A 24505-nucleotide genomic window follows, 5' to 3' on the forward strand; every position below is an offset into this window, starting at 1 on the left:
CATGTAATCATGCCTTTAAACATGATTATATGTTCAAGTCATACACAAGTTTTCTAATGTCAGAGAGAGTGCAATGTTACTTAGCCTAATTAAGACCACCAATTCAATTAAAATACATTTGCTTTTTCCTTGAAAGTTCTGTATTACAAAGCAAGAAAACTATAACTTTGACTTTCCTGTACTTAAAGCTTGATAAACGACTCAGATGTGGTATATTTAACTTATTGTTATAAAAAAGAAAAAGAAACAACTTTGAAAGACTTGATTTGAGTTTTTACATTGCTATATACTATTCTGTGCCAATAGATTAAGTATCTTATCAGTAGTATAGAGGATTTGATTAAGTATTGAGAGACCTATGGTGATAGACACAAGAATGAAGAAATAAATGATGGTTTAATGAGTGAACATAAAATAAATAAATATTATATCTACATAGACACAAGTATGAAGAAATAAATGATCGTTCAATGAGTGAAAAGATCATAATATAAATAAATATTATATCTACACCCAGATTTTCTTGGTGATTATGTACTGTAATGATTATTTCTCTCACTGAATATATCTTCTTATAGAAATGAATATATGTTGTATCATATCCCTCCCCTCCCAAACACACACACTTCTTATAGAATGTGAATATATGTTGTATCATATCCCTCCCCTCCCAAACACACATGCTTCTTATAGAATGTGAATATATGTTGTATCATATCCCTCCCCTCCCAAACACACACACTTCTAATAGAATCTGAATATATGTTGTATTATATCCCTCCCTCCCAAACACACATGCTTCTTATAGAATGTGAATATATGTTGTATCATATCCCTCCCCTCCCAAACACACACACTTCTTATAGAATCTGAATATATGTTGTATCATATCCCTCCCCTCCCAAACACACACACTTCTTATAGAATCTGAATATATGTTGTATCATATCCCTCCCCTCCCAAACACACACACTTCTTATAGAATCTGAATATATGCTGTATCATATCCCTCCCCTCCCAAACACACACACTTCTTATAGAATCTGAATATATGTTGTATCATATCCCTCCCCTCCCAAACACACACACTTCTTATAGAATCTGAATATATGTTGTATCATATCCCTCCCCTCCCAAACACACACACTTCTTATAGAATCTGAATATATGCTGTATCATATCCCTCCCCTCCTAAACACACACACTTCTTATAGAATCTGAATATATGTTGTATCATATCCCTCCCCTCCCAAACACACACACTTCTTATAGAATGTGAATATATGTTGTATCATATCCCTCCCCTCCCAAACACACACACTTCTTATAGAATCTGAATATATGCTGTATCATATCCCTCCCCTCCTAAACACACACACTTCTTATAGAATCTGAATATATGTTGTATCATATCCCTCCCCTCCCAAACACACACACTTCTTATAGAATCTGAATATATGTTGTATCATATCCCTCCCCTCCCAAACACACACACTTCTTATAGAATCTGAATATATGCTGTATCATATCCCTCCCCTCCTAAACACACACACTTCTTATAGAATCTGAATATATGTTGTATCATATCCCTCCCCTCCCAAACACACACACTTCTTATAGAATCTGAATATATGTTGTATCATATCCCTCCCCTCCCAAACACACACACTTCTTATAGAATCTGAATATATGTTGTATCATATCCCTCCCCTCCCAAACACACACACTTCTTTGTTTACCATACCTGTGAACAGAATTACAGGTGAGAATAAGGGAATACTTAAAGAAGAGAGAAAATGGTGGAAACAAAAATTTGACTGGAATATATGGTACTGTTCATTGTAGAACCTTTAAATTCCCATTTGTGTATGCCCTTGCCACTTACTGGCCAATATGGCATAGAGTTTCTCCCCTATCATTTCTCTAGATATTGAATGTTTGTATATAATGACCAGGCTTGTACCAGGTAAATCTTCTTTTGATTGAATAACCACTTGAAACATTTTTTAAATTCAATGACATGCTTGATTGATTTTGGTTAACCAAAGTTAATGCATAGGTCCACTTACTTTAGTGTTTTATGTTTCCATGAACATTTTCTAGTTATATTCTTAATGTTAACTTTTAAAAGTTTAAGCAATTACTTGGCAGAATGATGTCAAGATTAGTATATAAAAAAAACTTATTTCATTCAGATTAAACCAAACAGACATGGCTGCTGCAGTTTGTCATTTTTTATGCCCCACCTACGATACCACCTACGATAGTAGAAGGGCATTATGTTTTCTGGTCTGTGTGTTCGTCCATCCGTCCGTTCATCACACTTCAGGTTAAAGCTTTTGATTAACTTGTAAATGGGTTTTTGATGAAGTTGAAGTCCAATCAACTTGAAACTTAGTACACATGTTCCCTATGATATGATCTTTCTAATTTTAATGCCAAATTAGAGTTTTTACCCCAATTTCATGGTCCATTGAACATAGAATATTGATAGTGCAAGTTTCAGGTTAAAGTTTTTGGTCAAGGTAGTTTTGGATAAAGTTGAAGTCCAATCAACTTGTTCTCTATGATATGATCTTTCTTATTTTCATGCCAAATTATAAGAGTTTTAACCCCAATTTCATGGTTCACTAAACATAGAAAATTAGAGTTCGAGTGGGGCATCTGTGTACTATGGACACATTTTTGTCTTTTTTTCTATTTTTATCAATTGTTTGGTAATGATGATCTTAAATTGGGATTCCATGTCTCATACTTGCACGTTTGTTATGTTCTTGTTAAACTTTTAATATAAAATCTATTTTTTATATACCTGCAGATACAATATGTTATTGCATAATGATTGCCGATAACTTTTTTCGGGAGACACATTTTTTCTATAATTATTTGCACTTATCAATGAGTTGAATACCCTGCTGAGGATTGGTCTATGAAGAATGTGTGGTAACATATGGACTGTAGTACCTTCAGAAGTTAATTGAAGAATTTTGAAATCATATTCTGTGTATAATATGTATATACCATGCAGCAATGTTTATAAATATGATATGTACAGCTGGGGAAATACCTATAGTTAACAACTTGGTAGGTTTCTACACAATGTTCTTCAAGGTAAATGGATTTGCCCTCAGACAGATGAAAAACATGTAGATACATTGTCTATGGATTGCTCAATGAGGGGAAGAGACAAGCAGCAGCTGAGGGGAGATATAATTATATCTTCTTCAAAGGGATGGAAACCTGTTACACACAGAAAGAGGTCCATTCTAGTTATTGCTTGTGATAGACCTTATAATTACAACTGTCTAAAATTTAATGCTTGATTTGATCTCAAGAAATGAGTAGCAGGTTTTCTCATCAGCTAGTTTTAGCCGTACATGGTCAACATCCTCGTCCTGAACATGCATGAAATATTTGCCACTGGACCACTGGACGTCAAGCAACTAACAATCAATCAACATCCTTCAAACATTTTTGTATTGATACATGTACTTCAACATGCCAAACATTTTTTTTTTCAATTCAAAATATCTGACGTAGGTTAAAAAATATTCAGTCATACTTCCATCTTATTTAAGTAGACGCTGTAGATTTTTGTTTCCTCCTTAAAGTTAGAAAGAGATTGATAAATCATTAAATAAAACAAAATTTTATATTGAAAAAATTATACCAAATTTTGTATTTTTTCTGATAAATTTTCAGTCAATGATTTGAATAGAAGATTTTCTAAATGATGCCAAACATATTTTAGCTTGAAGCCAGTAAAACTTCTTGTAAGTGAGGAACATTTGAGTATAACTTACAATCTATTTGTGTTTTCCTGAATAATAAAAATCCTAATGTTACACTGTCTATGATACGGAAATGTTTCAGAAGGCAGTGTTATAATCTGTAGGCTATCAAGAGATATTCTTTGTCCATTACTTGTCTGTAGTGTCAGGCTTGTGTCATTGAAAATTATTTTCTAGTTCCTTTTATGTCTGTTTTATGCAATATAGATATAAATTTATGATGAAGAGACAATTTCATTAAAATAACCATCATAGAGCCAAACTAAGTGTTTTTCTTCTCAAGTTTATGATGGTGGTAGGATGATGACAATTGGGATATTGATTTGTCTGATTTTTTACCAGTAATACATTTTTTACATTGGAGTAAATGTCTTCTTGTTTATGTTTTTTTTTATTTGCATTGTGTAACATTATGTCATTTAGGATTTTTTATACACTTATATATATAATAAATTTGGGTGAACAACTGGTCCCATGTTTAAAAAAACTACAGAATAACATTCACTAAAAGTTAGATAAAAATGGTCTGCAGTGATTTTTAACTTTGAGGAAACACCTGACTGTCAAAATTTAGGCAGACTTTAGAATAACTAAACGGGAAACCTTCCTAAAAGTTCAGTTTCGGAAGATATGCATCTTATCTTGTACTCCAGTTTAAAGAAACTCAATACCTCCCAAAGCCTAATGGTCCAGTTTAAAGAAACTCAATATCTCCCAAAGTCTAACGGTACAGTTTAAAGAAACTCAATACCTCCCAAAGCCTAATGGTCCAGTTTAAAGAAACTCAATACCTCCCAAAGCCTAATGGTCCAGTTTAAAGAAACTCAATATCTCCCAAAGTCTAACGGTACAGTTTAAAGAAACTCAATATCTCCCAAAGTCTAACGGTCCAGTTTAAAGAAACTCAATACCTCCCAAAGCCTAATGGTCCAGTTTAAAGAAACTCAATATCTCCCAAAGCCTAACGGTACAGTTTAAAGAAACTCAGTATCTCCCAAAGCCTAACGGTCCAGTTTAAAGAAACTCAATATCTCCCAAAGCCTAACGGTACAGTTTAAAGAAACTCAATATCTCCCAAAGCCTAACGGTACAGTTTAAAGAAACTCAGTATCTCCCAAAGCCTAACGGTCCAGTTTAAAGAAACTCAATATCTCCCAAAGCCTAACGGTCCAGTTTAAAGAAACTCAATATCTCCCAAAGCCTAACGGTACAGTTTAAAGAAACTCAGTATCTCCCAAAGCCTAACGGTCCAGTTTAAAGAAACTCAATATCTCCCAAAGCCTAACGGTACAGTTTAAAGAAACTCAATATCTTCCAAATCCTAAAGGTCCAGTTTAAAGAAACTCAATATCTCCCAAAGTCTAACGGGAAGTAATCTCTGGTATTGGAGCAATCATAAAGACTTGCCAAATCAACAATTAGATAAACTGTTTCAAATTTGATTATTTCTCCATCAGAAAAGTGTTCTGTAACTGTAGTAAGTTTTATGGGCCACAACTGTTTACAATTTTTTATTTTCTCTGCCATCAAGAATCTACAAACAAATATGTTAAGATTATAAATTAAAAGAACTGTTGCTTATTTTTAGTTGTGACCTTTTAATAAGTGTCTATATTGATGCAGTTCCTTGTATTTAATGAGAAATTGTGGTTAAAGTACATTGTTATACTGCCATCTACAGTGCCAATGCTTACATTCTTTACGTCAGAACATCTTTATTTCTCTCTTAATGTTATGAAGAGACAGGTGTGATTCTGTGTTAATTTAGTACTTTGTCAAAACACATTCAGAAATTAGTAGCAATTTTTGTTCATTTCACTATTAGTTTCATAATGATTTACCGGGTAGTCTTTAATTTTCTTTTTGTCAGGTGGGATGTAATTGTAAATAAATTGAAACACATTTATTACAAAATTATATCAAGTAAAGTCTTGATACTGTAAGATGTTGGGGTTGAAAGCAGGTGATAAAATAACCATCTGCCAACAAGGATTTTTGGTCATTTGAATTGAAAAATATTATGAAAATCTATAATAATAATTTTATTAAACTACACATCATATAATTCTTTTTGGTATCTTTTTAATAACTAATATGATTGACATTTAACTAAAAATACATTTTGATTTCACAAATACTTTTCGGGCAATGAAGAAAGACAAAACATTTTATATTACGGCTAATTATTCAGAGTAAAGGCATTCAAACTTGTATGTGCTTCTGATCCTGACAAATCCAAAGAGTAAAGGCATTCAAACTTGTATGTGCTTCCAGAGTGTATAGAGCAGACAGTTCAATGGATGAATTTACAATAATTAAAGATGACAATATTATTCATAATCTTGGCAACTTTATAGCTATTTTTCTCATTAATTAATAAGATAACAGCCAATATGAATTCCTGCCTAGAATTTTATTACTGTTGTATATTCCTCTGAAAATTATGCAAATCTTATGTTTAATGTTAACATAAACTATATTTGATGAGATAAAACCTATTTATCATTTTATGTATTTTATAATACAGCTTTTTTCCTGTGTATGAACTCATTAATCGATGATATGGCACCCCATAGGGGGCACTTGGAGCATCAGTTGTTATTTGTATGGCTCTCAATGGTAGTATATATGTCTTTTGAGTGTTAAAACGTTCTTTTTTGGCACCAGGGGTATACTAAGCTATTGATTTGGGATGGAGATTGTGAAAGCACTTATAAGATCATAAATTTTAGATGAAAAAGAATGTTAAATGGGAAATAGATTTCATGGAATAATGTTTAATTGAGCTTATAAATCAAACTGGAATAAAATATAAAAGTGACATATTCCCCAGAATTTATTTCACATCACCAAGCTCTGAGGGGCCACTCTTATTCAGGAACACAGTCTACAGATTCTAACACAGTTATTTATTGTTTACCTATAAACTATCAATGCTTAAAGTTGCCACAGAACTTTCATTATCATTAGATCTTGCCAAAATTTTAGTAATTTTCCTGTAAAATACTTGTTGATCTTGAACAGCCTATAGATGGAAACTAAACTTGTTTAAAGTTAAAACTAACAAGAATGGCAAGGGGAAAGTTAAAACGACCTACTTTGCAGAAGAACATATGAATTATTATGTGAATATTCTTCTGATTGGATAGTTTGATAGTTGGTGATATGTAAAACGTAGATAGTTTGATAGTAATTGTGTATTTTGATGTATTCCTGTTGGTGATAGGTAAAACACATTTTTACCAAACATACATTTAATATGGTGATTATCTCATAGAAATAAATCATATATATAGAAAAAAACAAATGATATCAAATTAGTATAAAATGCTATGGCAACAAATTCAGTTGAATGTTTAGTAATATTTGTGTTGATTCTACTTAGTCATTGTGTTCCTTTCATCTTAACTAAACATCATCTGGTGCCAAATTGATTTTGTAAGATTTGAAAATTGCTCATTTTGGTTTGATAAGACTTGAAATGGTACATGTGTAGGTAGATAGGTAAGAAGATAGCTTGTGATTAGAGAATAGATTTTCAAGCCTTAAAAAATAGATAGTTTGTTTTCTTCTTCAAATCTTTAAAGACAATATTTAAAAAAAAATGAAACTGTTTTCAGTGTATTTTACAGAATGCTTTACTATATATATATTGGCATTATTGCACATAATTGATAATGATGGGGAATTTATTAGTTAATTGATAATGGTATCAATTTATGATTACGAGGTAACTGATGAAGAAAAAAAAATCTGAAAAATTATAACGTAAATGGTGTTTAATATTTCAGCCTTTATCTTTTAGTGTATGAATATACCCCCTGCCAGAGATGTGATTCTGAAAATTAAGATCTTTCGTCCCTTTTTTAAATATATTTCTCGTATCACACAGGCAACATTTTATTTGCTGAATATAAAAGGGGGGGGGGGGAGGAATCTGTTACAAAGTCTAATCTACCAAATAATTTAAATTTAACAGAATTTCATGTACTCTAGTTATATCTTTACAAACAAGACAGTCATTATATCAACCTAAACTACCCTTACATTTACAGAAGATGTACTGACTTAATTTGTCCAACTGATCAGTTTTAAATGTGCCAACCATTCATGCTCAAAAGTTACAAAAATGTAAGAGAAATTTAAAGAAATTAACGCCCTAAAATTTGCATTGCCTGGTTTTTTTTTCAACTAAAGAGTACATCTTTAGTTGTATTAAGGGTAGGAATGAAATGTTATCATGTTTTAATCAATATTCTGGGCACTCAAAATGAGCTATTGTCCATTTGTAACTTTTCATACCTAGAGTTATACTTGGCTTCATCAAAATATATCTATAAATAGATCATATAGATATGATAATAAAAAGTCTTTTCAAATATCATGAACTAGACTGTAAAAGTGCCAGTTGCTACCAAACTCTGGAAATGATACAGTTAAAATCCACTTGATAAATTGTGGTTCATCAGATGACGTCAACATGCAAGAAACATGGCCTCTATAATCACTAAAAGTTTGATCCCTGTAAAGATTTATTAGCGTCTAGTTGTATAATAAGTAGTTCTAGATAACATAATAGTTCTTATTTCTGCTGACCATCTATTTACAACCCTTGCAAAAATTCATTCTAAAATCCATTTTCCAGCATCATTGTAAATTCTTAATGTAGATACACAGCTAAAGGTTGGTCTCATGTTATACTGTTAGAGGTATTCCAGCAGAGATATATTTCATGACTTTCAATGAGTTTTGTTCCCAATTCTTATATTCCTTTCAAATTAAATTTACAAAAAGGAAATTTGTTTTGACAATTTTTATCGAGATGGCAAATTGATAAAAAAAAAAAATTAAATTGTAAAAATTGTATACCCTACAGTAGTATAACAAAAAGTTATTCCCTTATTTTATTTTGATATCAGTTCAGTCATGAGTGTAAAATGAAGAATACCCCTGCCTAAGTCCTCAGATTCCTTATTAGTGGGAACCATATTTTGTCTAATTCAACTTTCTCTATCAAAAGAAGGTATTAATGTATAGAGCAAAAGCTCTGTTAAAGTTAAACATTGGTTAATAAATGCACACGACAATGTCCTATAAATGATCAATTTCAAATTTTGATTTACAATTTGTATTATTTTTTATTTAATATGTATAATTTATATACAACCATGGTTAGTTACTCATTCAATTTTTTCTGGACCAAATAAAACTAAAACAAAAATAAATTCCTTGCATATTCTTTTATTAAAATAAGAAATATATTGCATTGTTTTTCATTTTGGTGATTTTTTGTATTTTATTTTGCATAAGTCTGATTTAGATGAGGTATCATGTTTGTCCTAAGGAGATCTACTTTTGACTTTACTTAGGATCTATGGATTGAAATTTTCTGTAAATTTGTAGTCCCCTAGTGGATATGGAGCTTAATTTGATATATCTTTGTAAAGTATATCCTAAATTAGTTTCACTAATTTTGTAAGCATGTTTAGGTTGTTTACTATTTTTACACCTTTTGAAGAGAAAAGATTCCAGACCCTTTCTCCTCTTCAACCTGCGTGTATGTACATGTATTGTTACATACAATATAATCTAGGTAACTAATTATAAGGGTAATCGAAGGCAGGAGTAGTTGTTATGTAAGGAATATATTGATTACGCATTCAAATTTGAAAAAGTTTTGAAAAACAAACATCAGTCGATCAATAATAATAAGGTCACAAAGATCAGGGGATAAATTTTCATTTTTCCAATAATCTTTTGGTTTGCAGTTTTTTATGACAAATGCAATTTTTGAAAAGTGAATTATTGCAAAAGTCATATGTTTGTTATAATTTAGAAAAAACAAATAATTCTTTTGTTCATCATGGTATAATAATTTGTACTTTGGTCCACAGATATGCCATTTGATGAATTTTGCATATATTGTAGATTTTTTTATAAATAGAACAAATACGAACAATGTCATGCCAAAGGATCAAACGAAAGCAGAAATGATAGTAATGTTGTTAACCTAAGGGGGTAGGCATGTTTGCAAGTAAGGAAAATCCCTTTTGTTAAAATAGCATTGTATTGACCTTGAATTGTGATAAAAGCCTAACTAACTGTACCTACCTTACATAACTGTAACAAGTCCAAACAAATTTAGTGATAATTTCCTCTCCAATACAGAAATCTTTTATTTTGTGTTAAAAGCTGAGAAAACTGGTAAATCACATACACAATTATCACCTTGGTAAATATAAGAATTTAAATCCAAATTTCATAACACTTTTTAGATAAATATATTGTTAATATTCCTTTCTGAAAACATTGATTAATTCCCTAGTGATAGTTGAACACACAAACTGCACTCTCTCTCCAAAAGTAATGTTCAGAAGATTAAGTAGTATAAAAATACTTCCTGCTTAATCATAACTTACTTTTTTCACAATAGAAATTTTTCGTTCACTGTACAGCTGCTACAACCTAATGTAAATATGTGAAGAAAGCCGGTATTGACACTGTTATTTACAAATATAAAGGGAATAACGGGAGTTGTGTGTAACAGTAACGTTAGAGTGAGTTATCTGATTATTGGCAGAAGAGTCAGAGAGTATTTGATTAAGTTTTTTTTCAAGGTAGGTACTATCCATACTATTGCATTCAATGATCCAGTCTCTTTTATTAATTTATAATATTTTAAACGCCAAGTTTCATATTGTGAAATTGATTATTTAAATACCTATGTTCAAAAATCATTACATCCTTCTGTGTACATGAATATTTGATAAGTTTAGACATGTAATTGTGACTTGTCCTTCATTCTAGGATAAGGCATTCCAATTTTCACTGTTATAACCTCGTTATAACTGATGAATGAAATGATAGGTTTTTAATTAGGCCACATGCTGACATATACTTTAGTAGTTGTAGGTCTGCTATCCTTGATAGTTTTCGTAACTTATCAAATTTCTAGTAAAAGTTGAAAACATTGCCCACTTTATATTATTTTAAAGACCGGACTTTTTTCATGCTGTATACATGTTACAAGAGATAGGTTGTATTCTTTATAACTACAGAATGACATTAATTTAAATGAAGAGACAATTGTGTTCACCCTGTTATCTTGACTTTCTATTTGGAATCCTATTTTTGGGGCAAATTGTAACATCTAGATCCTATAATTGACTTTGAGGTGAAGAACAGCAATAAAAGTACTGATCCTTTGCTATTGGTGTTTTTTTCTGTACATGTACTCATTGTTTGTCATGAATGAATAGCTGATATTCTCCCTTTTGTGCTGATGTGGCGTAAATCATCAATCTACCTATAGAACACTGGCCAAATAACAGACTGACAAAAAACATAACCCCTAATAATGGGCACAATAAAACACTGAGGCTTAAATTAAAATATTGTTTGTTTGCCCTTTACCGACCGACCATATAAATTCGTTCCGACTGAAAAAAAATTATTTGTATTTACCAGCAATATTTTATTTTTATTTTTTTTCGTTCCTTCCGAAAATCTTATATTTGTATTTCCCGCTAAGTCCATTTTGTATCACGTGAGCGTTGGCATTAACACTTGCATTAAGAGATTCAAAGTTTTTGATTGAAGTCGATGTTGAAAGTATGACCAACGTTGCCCTTTATACTTGAAGAGCAGGCTTCATTCAAAAAAGTTGTGTCCAATACACAATTAGGGAGCTACCATTTGATTTTTATGGGGGGGGGGGGGGGGGGGGCTAGGAATTTGAAAAAAAAATAGGCAGGACAGGAGTTTTGAGTTAAAAAAAAAAAAGGCAGGATGAGACAATTGCCAAAAAAAAAGTCAGGACGACAATTTAGGTAAAAAAAAGTCAGGATAAACTTTTTAAAAAAAAGCAGGACCAAACAGAGTGAAAAATAAAAAGGCAGGACAGAGATTACAGCTAAAAAAAAAGGCAGGACAAAATTTTTCATCCTAGCCCCCCATAAAAATCAAATGGTAGCTCCCTTATCAACGGGTGTACAACATATTTTGCTACCGGATGTTGTATCCTATATAAGGATGACGTTTAGTGATTCGTATATCAGGATGATTATGTTCACGCTGCCTTCTACCAGCTTTGACATTTTATTTATATCTGAAATGAACTGAAGTCCTGTAAATTGGAGAATAATTCAATGGCAGTAAAATCGCCAAGTTTTCCTTGCAGACCATTTATAAATGCGATGTAAAATATGTGACATTTGAGTTTCAAGTCTTTTATCTTTTTATTGATAACACCGGGACACACGAAAATTTAAACACCCAGTCTCTAGGGTTGTAAATAAAGTAAGATAAATGCTTAGTTTTAGCTCTTGTAACTGGTTGCATGATGACGATGGTTGGAAATGCACTGCCGGGCAGTGGCTTTATATTCTAGTCAAATTTTTTTTTTTTATTTCACAGATATCATCTCTGATAATTCCAGTTCAAATTTTGATAAAATTGGTAGAATGTCGGAATAACACATGCTATAGATGGGGGTTGGAGGGTCCTGATCCTGAAATCACGGGCTTTAAAACACGAAATCCTGAGCTCCCCAATTTAAATAAATTTAAATTCTGCATCCCGAAATTCAAAAAAACAATTCCTGGAAATCCTGAAATCCCGATCTTAACAACACCCGATCCCGGAGTCCTGATAAAGGTCCTACCCCGTTAATACATTGTAAAGCTGTTTCACAAACCATGCTAGGGAGATATATAGGATATTAATAAATCTTTCGGTCAAGTTAAGCGTACAAGGTACATGTACGTAGTACAGAATATCAGTGCAAGTTAAAACTCTTAAAAGTTCCAGGCATATAATTGTTGAAAATATGCTCGAGCCCTATATTTTGATATTTGAAAACAAATAGAAGTGCATATGAATTAACTTCACATTATACATGATAATGTTTTTTCATAACTTCCTGGGACTATTCAGAAACTTTTAATAAAAGTAAAGATTAGTAAAATCGATCATTAAGAGCAAATACAGACAAAAAAGATATCATCCAGATATTGTATCTATAAAATAAAATATTATACCTACCTGCCTACCCATGACAAAAAATGTACCGAGCCAAGTTATTTTATGGGAAAGAAAAAGAAAATATTTTACCTACCTACCTACCCTGTTTCAAAAAATAGGGTCGGAAAAGGGCAAACAAACAATATTTTAATTTAGGCCTGACAAATACATCATGGCCAAATAAAAGACTGACAAAAGACATACAGCTCTACACCCAAATAAAAGACTGACAAAAACATACATGATAACTGTAAACCAATTTATTTTCGCGGATACTTTATTTCGCGATGTACCCCTTCTTGACTAATTCGCGGCTGTTTAATTTCACGATTTTCTAATATTCTTGAAGAAGTTTAATAAGGAAAGATCCAAGCTTTACATATTCACGATGATTTATATTCGCGTTATTCTTTTACTCATGAAAGTCGTGAAAATAAATCGCTCGAGAAAATAAGTTGGTTTACAGTATGGCCAAATAAAAGACTGACAAAAAACATACAGGATTATGGCCAAATAAAAGACTGCCAAAGACATACAGCTCTATACCCAAATAAAAGACTGAAAAAAAACATACAGGAATTATGGCCAAATAAAAGACTGACAAAAAAAATACAGCTCTACACCCAAATAAAAGACTGACAAAAAACATACAGCTCTACACCCAAATAAAAGACTGACAAAAAACATACAGTACTAAGGCCTAATAAAAGACTGACAAAAAACATACAGGATTATGGCCAAATAAAAGACTGACAAAAAACATACAGCTCTACACCCAAATAAAAGACTGACAAAAAACACAGTACTTAGGCCAAATAAAAGACTGACAAAAACATACAGGATTATGGCCAAATAAAAGACGGACAAAAAACATACAGCCATACAGAATACTAACAAACAAAAAAACATACACCACTATGGCCAAATAAAAGACTGACAAAAACATACAGGATTATGGCCAAATAAAAGACGGACAAAAAACATACAGCCATACAGAATACTAACAAACAAAAAAACATACACCACTATGGCCAAATAAAAGACTGACAATAACTTTCGGCACTACGGCCAATGTAAAGATTGACAAAAACAAGAGCACTATGGTCAAAGAAAGGACTTGACAAAAATATGCAGATCTATGGACGAAGTAAAGACTGGAAAAAATCATACAGCACAAAAGCCAAAGTAAAGACTGACAAAAACATATAGCACAAATTCAGAGTAAAGACTGACAAAAAACATACAACACCATGGCCAAATAAAAAACTGACCAAAAACATACAGCTCTAAGGCCAAATAAAAGACTGACAAAAAACAGTTCACATACTCTACACAAGAATTGAAAATTTAGCAACACAAATCACACCAAAACTGATGGTTGCCCTCACTTGCTCCAGAATTCATTGTCTTACTCTTGTTTAAATCAGTTGACAGACTTTTACTATACATGTACAACATGCAATGAATTGTTTTGATTGTAATGCAATGAATTGTTTTAATTGTAATGCAATTAATAATGTGTTACATAATGTACGATTTAATTCACATTCCTGTTGAACATTACTTGAAACTTTGTAATCTATGATAAATAAAATGTGTATTATGCCTTTGATAATTAGACAGTTAATAAATGAGTCATTTCTAAAATGAACATCATTAGCAGCATGGAAGCATATTAAGATATTTGGGTTTTTGTGTAATTAAAATACTACATCTTAACATTTTATGTCCTGTTGAAGACCATTTTGAAATGTTAAGATCATTGCATATGACTGTTTCTTACAACCTCTATGATCAGTTATATCTTATAAGTTTTTATCCTTTGAAGTGAAATGTTTATATTATCAAAAAAAAATAAACACAGTTTTTGTCTCTCCTTAATAGTCAAAAAGCCAGACTTAAGAATGCTGTTTACACTGACACCACAGTTCACAATTTGTTGAAAGATTGTGATAAGGTCAGTTATAGCCAGGGCACCACTTATGATAATTCAAGGATATTTGATATGCAGTTTTATTAGCATTGACTCCCCTTTCCCTCAGTCTATGATAAGTCAAGGATATTTGGTATTCAGTTTTATTAGCATTGACACATTTCACTCCCCTTTCCCTCAATCATGGTCTAGATGACTTTGAAGTTTTTGCATTGTTTAAATATTGCTATTTTAATTTTGACATTAGCAATATAATATCAAATGTCTTTCAGGCAAGACATATCCCTGTGTCAACAGTTTAATTAAATTAAAAAAAAAAAAGATTCAATATTTTTAAAACTTATGAAACTGCTTAGAATGGAAACTATAAAAGTGGAAAAAACGATATGAAAGAAGAATCAGCTTACAGTTATTGTCCTATAATTAATGATATAAAATTTAAACAAGTTCATCCATTTACCAGGGAAAAAAACACTAAAAGACAGATAACTCTGATACAAGAGTATTATAAAACATTTTATATATTTACTTAATGAAAGTTACATGCAATTGAATGGAAAGTCAACATTAAATGTTATAGATGAAACATAAAAAAGCCAACAACAAAATTATATTTATACTTAAATATGTCAAAATACTATACTGATTTTGATGATCATCTGTTAGGAGTTTGGGGGTGGATGGTTTGGGTCTGTAGGCACATTTTTTTTTCTTTTATTTCATTCCTGAATCATAAAAAGATGAATTGTAATATGTTTCAGTTTAGCATTCTAAAGAGAATACTTCCTTGGCTGAGGTTAATTATAAGTTCCTTTAGTTTGTTTGTGCATGATTAACATTGATTAGTACACAGATGTTCACCTTGTTATGTTTTACTGCAAAATTGGCTTTTTGTTTCAGTAGGAGGTAATTAATTAAAAAAATAAAGCATAAGGAAATAAAAATAATTTTTCCATTACTTTTATCAGCTATAGAGTAGCACTCAAAACATAGAAATTATTAAAAAAGAGAGAGAAAATATATAAGGCCCTGGGGTGGACAAGACTCTGGTGGAGAGTTGTCTTATTGACAATCAATAGTGTTAATGTTACCTCCTATCAAAGTTAGACTACTAAACTTTACCTCCTATGAAAGTTAGACTACTAAATGCTACCTCCTATGAAAGTTAGACTACTAAACTTTACCTCCTATCAAAGTTAGACTACTAAACTTTACCTCCTATGAAAGTTAGACTACTAAACTTTACCTCCTATCAAAGTTAGACTACTAAATGTTACCTTCTATCAAAGTTAGACTACTAAACGTTACCTCCCATGAAAGTTAGACTACTAAATGTTACTTTCTATCAAAGTTAGACTACTAAACGTCACCTCCTATGAAAGTTAGACTACTAAACGTTACCTCCCATGAAAGTAAAGTTAGATACTAAACTTTACCTCCCATAAAAGTTAGACTACTAAACGTTACCTCCCATGAAAGTTAGACTACTAAACGTTACCTCCTATGAAAGTTAGACTACTAAATGTTACCTCCCATGAAAGTTAGACTACTAAATGTTACCTCCCATGAAAGTTAGACTACTAAACGTTACCTCCCATGAAAGTTAGACTACTAAACGTTACCTCCCATGAAAGTTAGACTACTAAACGTTACCTCCCATGAAAGTTAGACTACTAAACGTTACCTCCTATGAAAGTTAGACTACTAAACTTTTAAAATCTATGATTTGTAACTTTTTCCCTCCATCCATCATTAGCTTAAAGGTTTTTAGTTTCAAACTGTTCTTTAGTTTGCCACGTCACAGATGTCATTCACTTGACAATACAATACTCATTATTATATTAGAAAATTACAGCAAATTATTGATTTGGTTAAAAGTAATATAATTCACTTTTTAAAGTTATGCTCCTTTAAATTCTTTTCTAAACGTTTCTTTTTCAAGAACAATACAAAGCTAGGACTTTGTTTAAGTGTCATTCATAAAAAGCATGGCAGCTAATTTTACTGTTTTGCATGTTACCTTAGGAGGTTTATAATGTAACAGCTATAATTTATCAATGTACATTAGACACAACATTAAGTATAAATATTTTATAGAGCATTTACCATCAGCTTTTTGTTTGGCAGTGAATGATCACAATGCTAGCCAAAGAATATGTTATTGAGCCCCCAAAGGATGTTTATAAATGATGTAAAACTAATTTAATAACTACTTAGGATGGTAACAAGTTATATAACATGTGATAAAACATTTCAAAATAAGCCATATCTGAACATCTACTAGTGCTTTCCACTGATAATACTCAGACATCAGATCATTCTTGTTTTGATATTGTTGCTTTCACAAGTATGATGCATACTTCTCTGAAGACTGATTTGCTTGAAATGGGTTTGGAGAAGCTGGGAGAGGCTTTGAAACCCCCACCCTCAGTGTTCAGACTTTCTTCAAGAAATTTATAAAAATATGAATTAACCAAAAAAAACCTGATCCATGTAAAAAACTGAAACTTCATCAGTCTCTATATAAACTCTTCCATGCCCTATACCACCCCATATATATATATATAAACTCTTCCACGCCCTATACCACCCCATACATATGTATAAACTCTTCCACGCCCTATACCAACCCAATTTATATATATAAACTCTTCCACGCCCTATACCACCCCATATATATATATATATAAACTCTTCTACGTCCTATACCACTCCATATATATATATATATACACTCTTCCACGCCCTATACCACCCCATATATATATATAAACACTTCCACGCCCTATACCACCCCATATATATATATATAAACTCTTCTACGCTCTATACCACCCCATATATATATATATAAACTCTTCCACGCCCTATACCACCCCATATATATATGTATAAACTCTTCACGCCCTATACCACCCCATATATATATATAAACTCTTCTACACCCTATACCACCCCATATATATATATATAAACTCTTCCACACCCTATACCACCCCATATATATATATATATAAACTCTTCCACGCCCTATACCACCCCATATATATATATAAACACTTCCACGCCCTATACCACCCCAGTTAGCATGTTTACTGTATTACGGTATATGTTATTACATTAATAAAGAATTTGAGAAAACTATCTTACAATGTCTGCTTTATTGTCGGGTTGTTGTCTCTTTGGCACATTCCCCGTTTCCATTCTCAATTTTAAATATAGAAATTAGCATGGACTATGTTTAAGATGTTGTGATGATACATATTTTGAAAAGAATTTGAAATGACCAGATGGTTCAATACTCTATACTAGTGTTCATATGTGCTAAAGGGTTAAGAATTATGGAACTATAGGTCAACAACTCATTGCTTTTCAAACTTATTATAAACATCATTAACAGACTCCAGATCTCAGATCTAAAGATTTTCAAAAATAAATATTGACACTGACCGTTTATAACAATAATTAAAGAGTGGAAAGGTTCTCTGTTTATTGTAGGTTTTCCATATTAATAATATATATAATTGAAAGAACTGGAGAGAGAATTAACAGTTCAATTTAAAGAAAATATATATGAATTTATTTATTATTTTGAGGTGTAGGGGTGGGGGATTTGGTATTGACTTGATCTCAAAATATATATAATTATATTTTTAATCATTTTCAAAATCATAAGTTTTTATATGCTGGTTTACTGGACGAAGTATGGTATAGTCACAACATGTCATACAATAACTCAAAAACACTTCAACCAATTTGCATGAAACTTGAGTGAATTGTTGATATCTGCCTTCTTTTGATTTTTATAAATATAAGATTTTACCTTATTGAGTTATGTTACATTTTATTACTGTAGAATAAAGTACTGTAATCATCAATAGATTGAAATCTAACAAGTTATTGCCCTTACTTAATATTAACCAACAAATTATGTGGCTTTATGCACCTAACATAATATAAACACAAATTAAAGATGAAAAAAATTAACATAGTTGTATATAAGCCAAGCATTTTCAAAAACTATTTTTAAGGAATTTGTACAAATTTATTCAAAAAATAAATGACTTTGCAGCTGTTGGTTTCTTCATAAACTATTTTTAACTAACAAACATGAATTTAGTTTCCTTGACCTTTGGTTAAATGTTGGTTTAAATTGCATGTTCAATAAGTAATAATTCAAGAAACAGGAGACCTTGGCCTTCATGTTGGCATTATCAGTAGTAAAACAAAACAAAGTACACAGAAAACAATTGTCCATTGATTAGATTTATGACATTGCTTTGTACCATCAACAATAATTTTTTGGCCACCAAATTAATTTAAGCTGCACTTTTGTATATGAAATACTCTTAGTGACACAATCAACTGAACAACTTTTTTCTCATTTCTTGTTAATTAAAAAAAGTCTGAAATTGTTTTTTCCATGGATCAATGATAGATTTATGTGTTGTACTTTGCCTGACTCGTGTATATGTGTGTACAGCTGTCTTTCATATTACTGACTAATAGAACTACACTGTAGTCTGGTTAACCAAACAAGTGAGGGAAAAAACTTAAAGAAATCTTACAAAAGAAAGTTGTTAATTGTCAACACTTTTCCCCGATAGATACTTAATTGTTTATTGCGATGGAAGTTGATAAGATTTGTATGTACTTTATAAGATCAAAATGTAAATAAAATTTCCTTCTTTCACATGTTGGTAAGTGCTTACAGCTAGAAAGAATGTGCCAGGATTTTGTTTATATTGCACTTAATTTCAAATACTTTGACTGCATATATGACCAATGTATCTTTAATATCCTGCATCAAGTTCACTCAAGCTTCAATATTTTTCCATAGGTTCACACTCAAAACAAACAATTATGTCATTGCCATCTGCTTTGAAATACCAGTTGCCTCTTTACATTCAATACACTGTTCCCCAGGATTTGTACATAAAATAGTATAGTTTGCAATCAAATCTATTAAAAAGCAATTTCTCCAAGATAAGACATTGGTTTAGATCACCTGAGTTTATATCTGAAAGGTCAATGGCATTACAACACTTATGTATCTGTTTTTGAAGCAGGTCAGTTGTTCTGTTGTTTTCCTCTCAAAGTTGATGTTTTTCACTCAGTTTTAGTTTGTGACCAGATTTGTGTCAGTTAAATAGATTTTACTATTGAACAGCGGTACATTACCTTTTGTGAATAGTTTTCTGATTCTCAGATGCTCATTGCAGTAGGTCAACAATTTTTAGCATATGCTAACCATTTACCAAATAAGGAATCATAGGTTTGACTTCTATTTTATTTTTATCTTTTCAGATCAGCGTCTCCAACTCATGGTTTCATGATCTTAAATAGATTAGGATTAAATAATCAGATAGAACCCATCACTAAAGACCTAGAGTTCCAACTGCAGGATCCATTTGTGTTATATAGAAACAGTAAAGGTATGTGATATGTAACTGTTGTACCTCTGATCAATCACAAAAGACTTGGAGTTCCAACTGCAGGATCCATTTGTCTTATATAGAAACAGTAAAGGTATGTGATATTTAACTGTTGTACCTCTGATCAATCACTAAAGACCTGGAGTTCCAACTGCAGGATCCATTTGTGTTATATAGAAACAGTAAAGGTATATGATATGTAACTGTTGTACCTCTGATCAATCACTAAAGACCTAGAGTTCCAACTGCAGGATCCATTTGTGTTATAAAGAAACAGTAAAGGTATGTGATATGTAACTGTTGTACCTCTGATCAATCACTAAAGACCTGGAGTTCCAACTGCAGGATCCATTTGTGTTATATAGAAACAGTAAAGGTATATGATATGTAACTGCTGTACCTCTGATCAATCACTAAAGACCTGGATTTCCAACTGCAGGATCCATTTGTGTTATATAGAAACAGTAAAGGTATATGATATGTAACTGCTGTACCTCTGATCAATCACTAAAGACCTAGAGTTCCAACTGCAGGATCCATTTGTGTTATATAGAAACAGTAAAGGTATATGATATGTAACTGTTGTACCTCTGATCAATCACTAAAGACCTGGATTTCCAACTGCAGGATCCATTTGTGTTATATAGAAACAGTAAAGGTATATGATATGTAACTGCTGTACCTCTGATCAATCACTAAAGACCTAGAGTTCCAACTGCAGGATCCATTTGTGTTATATAGAAACAGTAAAGGTATATGATATGTAACTGCTGTACCTCTGATCAATCACTAAAGACCTAGAGTTCCAACTGCAGGATCCATTTGTGTTATATAGAAACAGTAAAGGTATATGATATGTAACTGCTGTACCTCTGATCAATCACTAAAGACCTAGAGTTCCAACTGCAGGATCCATTTGTCTTATATAGAAACAGTAAAGGTATGTGATATGAAACTGTTGTACCTCTTATCCACACCCACTTTGGCAATATGTTCTGAACAAACCCCACGTCTCTAAGGACCCTAAGAGCACTTTATACAGGTTTTAAAAGTCTATAAAATGAAAACTTTGCTAAAAGTGCAATATAATTCTTGGATAGTCTAAAAATGAAATAAAAGATGAAATACAGGAAAGCAAAGGTAATAATTTGAGCACTGCTTAGAGTAAACTAGTTTTCCATCTTTATAAATGTTTTTAAAGATTATATGCTAAACTAAGAAACAGAAGGTGATGAGAGCTTCTATTATTATTCACAATCAAAAGGCCAAGGTTGTACCGAGAGCTGAACTTTAGTTGCCTTTAGGGGAAAGTTTGGTTCAAACAAACTGCAGAGCTCTTTTCAGTCTTTGTTTTTGATAGATTTTAATGAAAAACTAGATTACAAGTCGCTTAATTGAATAAAAGCAATAAATTTCAGAGACAAGCCATAGTTTTAATGACTACATAATAAAAACTAACTTATAATTAATAAAACCCTATGTGAATTTCTGCTAAACCCTGGAGTTTTCAATTTTAAGGATATCATTTGGTTTAATGGGGAGAAAGGATGTATTCATTACTGTTTATTGCCAGTTACAAGTGAATATGCATCTTTAAGTTATCTTTTCTTGTTTGATGGTTTAATTAATCCAAAGAATCATAAAATCAAAGAAAACATCCTAAAAGTACAATATCTTCTAATGAGTATAAATAGTTCATTCCAAGGACTGGACTCTGTGATTTGCCCCTCATTATAGAAATAGATCACTGGCTTTGTTTAGATAGACTTAGATGACTCCCTCATCCTCTAACACTCATTTGGCGTAATCTATTTCCAACATGGCCTGTAAAAAACATGAACGTATGCAGCTCATTTTTGCCAATGATTTGAAAGAGATTTCTTCTGTGTAACAAGCTGTTTGTTTTTCACCAAAAATAAATAATAACATTCTAATTGACAACTCTTGCACAAAAAGTTATATGTTTAGTTTTATTAAGCAATCATTAACAGCATATTTGATGAATCTGCCAAAGTACCTTAATTATCAGCAATGACTGATTGGAAAATGAAATATTTCAAATCACATGATGCTGTTGTAGATTTGGTTGCCACGTCACTTGTTGGCAATGTATTGACATTGTAATAGATAAAGATGAGGAAAATAACATACAATAATGTATTTTGTCTTTTTTTTCCTCGTATCAAAAATATTTGTGCATTAGGATAACAGCATGTTATTACATTAACTATTGTTTGGCTTCATAGATTACTTACTTTAGAAAACTATCATCAGACCTTTTGATTTATTGTCAAAATGAGTATCAATACATGTGCTTGAAATGAAAATTCAAACATTTTATGTTCTGCACCTCATTATTAGAGTTGGTGAAGTAGTGAAAAATGCTTATATCTTATAGTTTAGAACTATTTTAGTAAATTAACGGGAATCGAGAATTAAGTGATATATTTTGCATATTATTAACTTTAAGTAGGATTGATTACTTACAGTTAATAAACTGCCTATGTTAAAATGTTAAAGTTTGTGATTAGGTCAGTTTGAGGTGAACCACTAATGGGATTTCAATGATATCTGGTGTGCACTTATCCAGGGAGATTATTCCCCCCTCCCCCAAACCCTGTCAGATGATATGATTGTAACAGACAGATTTATCATAGTTTGCAAGTTTGTGATTAGGTCAGTTTAAGGGGAACCACTAATTGTAAGGCAATGCTATATGGTATGTATTGGTTTAAGAATTAGCAAATCACATTTCACAGAGATTATATCACCTAGCCCTTCTGTCAAAATTCATTGACTGGAATTTGTACATAGTATATAAAATGTTTAAGCTTTTGATTAGGTCAGTTTACAGGCCAGTAGCCAGGAATTTGGACTCACAAACTCAACTTTAACAGTCACAATTCAAACAGAACATTGACTTTAACAGTGCTTATTTGTTTTCAAAAAGGGGGGGGGGGGGCATACAAACCCCCTGGGTACAAATCCCCTTTGGCTACAGGTGTGGTTTAAGGGGATATCTCATTTTCACTGAAATAATTTGGCCTTGAACCTTCAGTGTTGATTTTGCCTTTAAGGATGTACTTAGGTGAGGTTTTGGAAATTGGTGTCAAATGTTAGGACTATTTGGTATTTTTCCATCAAGACAGGGAAAATATTTTGCCCCATAACACCCATTTTTCTTTGTATAAAAGACTTCAATAGCTCATAAAAGGCCATTTTCCCAAATTTAAGCAATTTCTTAATTTTTGTTCTTTTGATTTGAGACCCAAATAATACCAATGCAAATGTAAGGTAAAAGTCTGAGTCAGCCTTTTCTCGCTTTTTAGCGGGCAAAGTGAGCTTTTCTCATCACTTGTCCTCCGTCCTCGTTAACTTTTACAAAAATCTTCTCCTCTGAAACAGCTGGGCCAAATTTAACCAAACTTGGCCACAATCATCATTGGAGTATCTAGTTTAAAAAAACTGTGTCCGGTGACCTGGCAAACCAACCAAGACGGCCACCATGGCTAAAAATAGAACACAGGGGTTAAATGTATATTTTGGCTTATAACTCTGAAACCAAAGCATTTAGAGCAAATCTGACAAGGGGTTCAAATGTTATTACGTCAATATTTATCTGCCCTGAAATTTTCAGATCAAATGTTGGGTTGCCGACCCCTCAATTGGTTATTTTTAAAGAAATTTTGCCGTTTTTGGTTATTATCTTGAATACTATTATAGATAGAGATGAACTGTAAACAGCAATAATGTTCAGCAAAGTAAGATCTACAAATAATTCAACATGACTAAAATGGTCAGTTGACCTCTTAACAATTTTCATTAATTTGGTAAATTTTTGTAAATTTTTACAAAATATTTTCCTCTGTAACTAAAGGGCCAAGTTTATTATAGATAGAGACAATTGTAAATAGCAAGAATGTTCAGTAAAGTAAGATCTACAAACACATCACCATCATCAAAACACAATTTTGTCATGAATCCATCTGTGTCCTTAATACATGTATGCACATAGACCAAGGTGAGCGACGCAGACTCTTAAGAGCCTCCTGTTTTAAAAACTCAAATATCTCAAAAAGGAAGTCCCATGACCTACCAATATTTTTAGCTTATTTTGTTCCTTAACTGGTGCTCTTTCAATTTTAATTTCTTGATCTACATAAAGGATAAACATGGAGAGAATTGTCAGTCCATTTCTTGCAAGAATTTTTATCCTTGAATGAAATTTTTACGACTTTTTTGTTGTTTAGGAAAAAAGCTATAGAGATCATTTGCCTTATTAAAATTACCAGTTACAAAAGATGATTAAAAAGATATAGAGATTG

At 31.8% G+C, this 24505-nt stretch overlaps 2 protein-coding genes across 3 annotated transcripts in view; one reads left to right on the forward strand and one right to left on the reverse strand.

Moving 5' to 3' along the window:
- LOC139520827 (muscle calcium channel subunit alpha-1-like) overlaps window positions 1-10269 on the reverse strand; it is a 146746-nt gene extending 136477 nt beyond the window's left edge. The window contains exon 1 of the mRNA XM_071313853.1: window positions 9903-10269. The gene's annotated coding sequence lies outside the window, so the exon portion shown is untranslated. The remainder of the gene's footprint in view (window positions 1-9902) is intronic.
- The window catches only part of LOC139520870 (mRNA-decapping enzyme 1B-like), a 75600-nt gene that overhangs the window by 14909 nt on the left and 36186 nt on the right, over window positions 1-24505 (forward strand). The window contains exons 1-2 of one of the 2 annotated variants that reach the window (XM_071313894.1): window positions 10224-10408; window positions 20053-20180. In XM_071313894.1, coding sequence (XP_071169995.1) covers window positions 20078-20180 — 103 coding nt within the window. In that variant the 5' untranslated portion in view covers window positions 10224-10408; window positions 20053-20077. Of the gene's footprint in view, window positions 1-10223; window positions 10409-20052; window positions 20181-24505 lie in introns of those variants that run through there. The other variant, XM_071313883.1, reaches the window with a different exon arrangement.

The sequence above is a fragment of the Mytilus edulis genome, chromosome 1, assembly GCF_963676685.1.
Source record: "Mytilus edulis chromosome 1, xbMytEdul2.2, whole genome shotgun sequence".
In the NCBI taxonomy this organism is placed as follows: domain Eukaryota; kingdom Metazoa; phylum Mollusca; class Bivalvia; order Mytilida; family Mytilidae; genus Mytilus; species Mytilus edulis.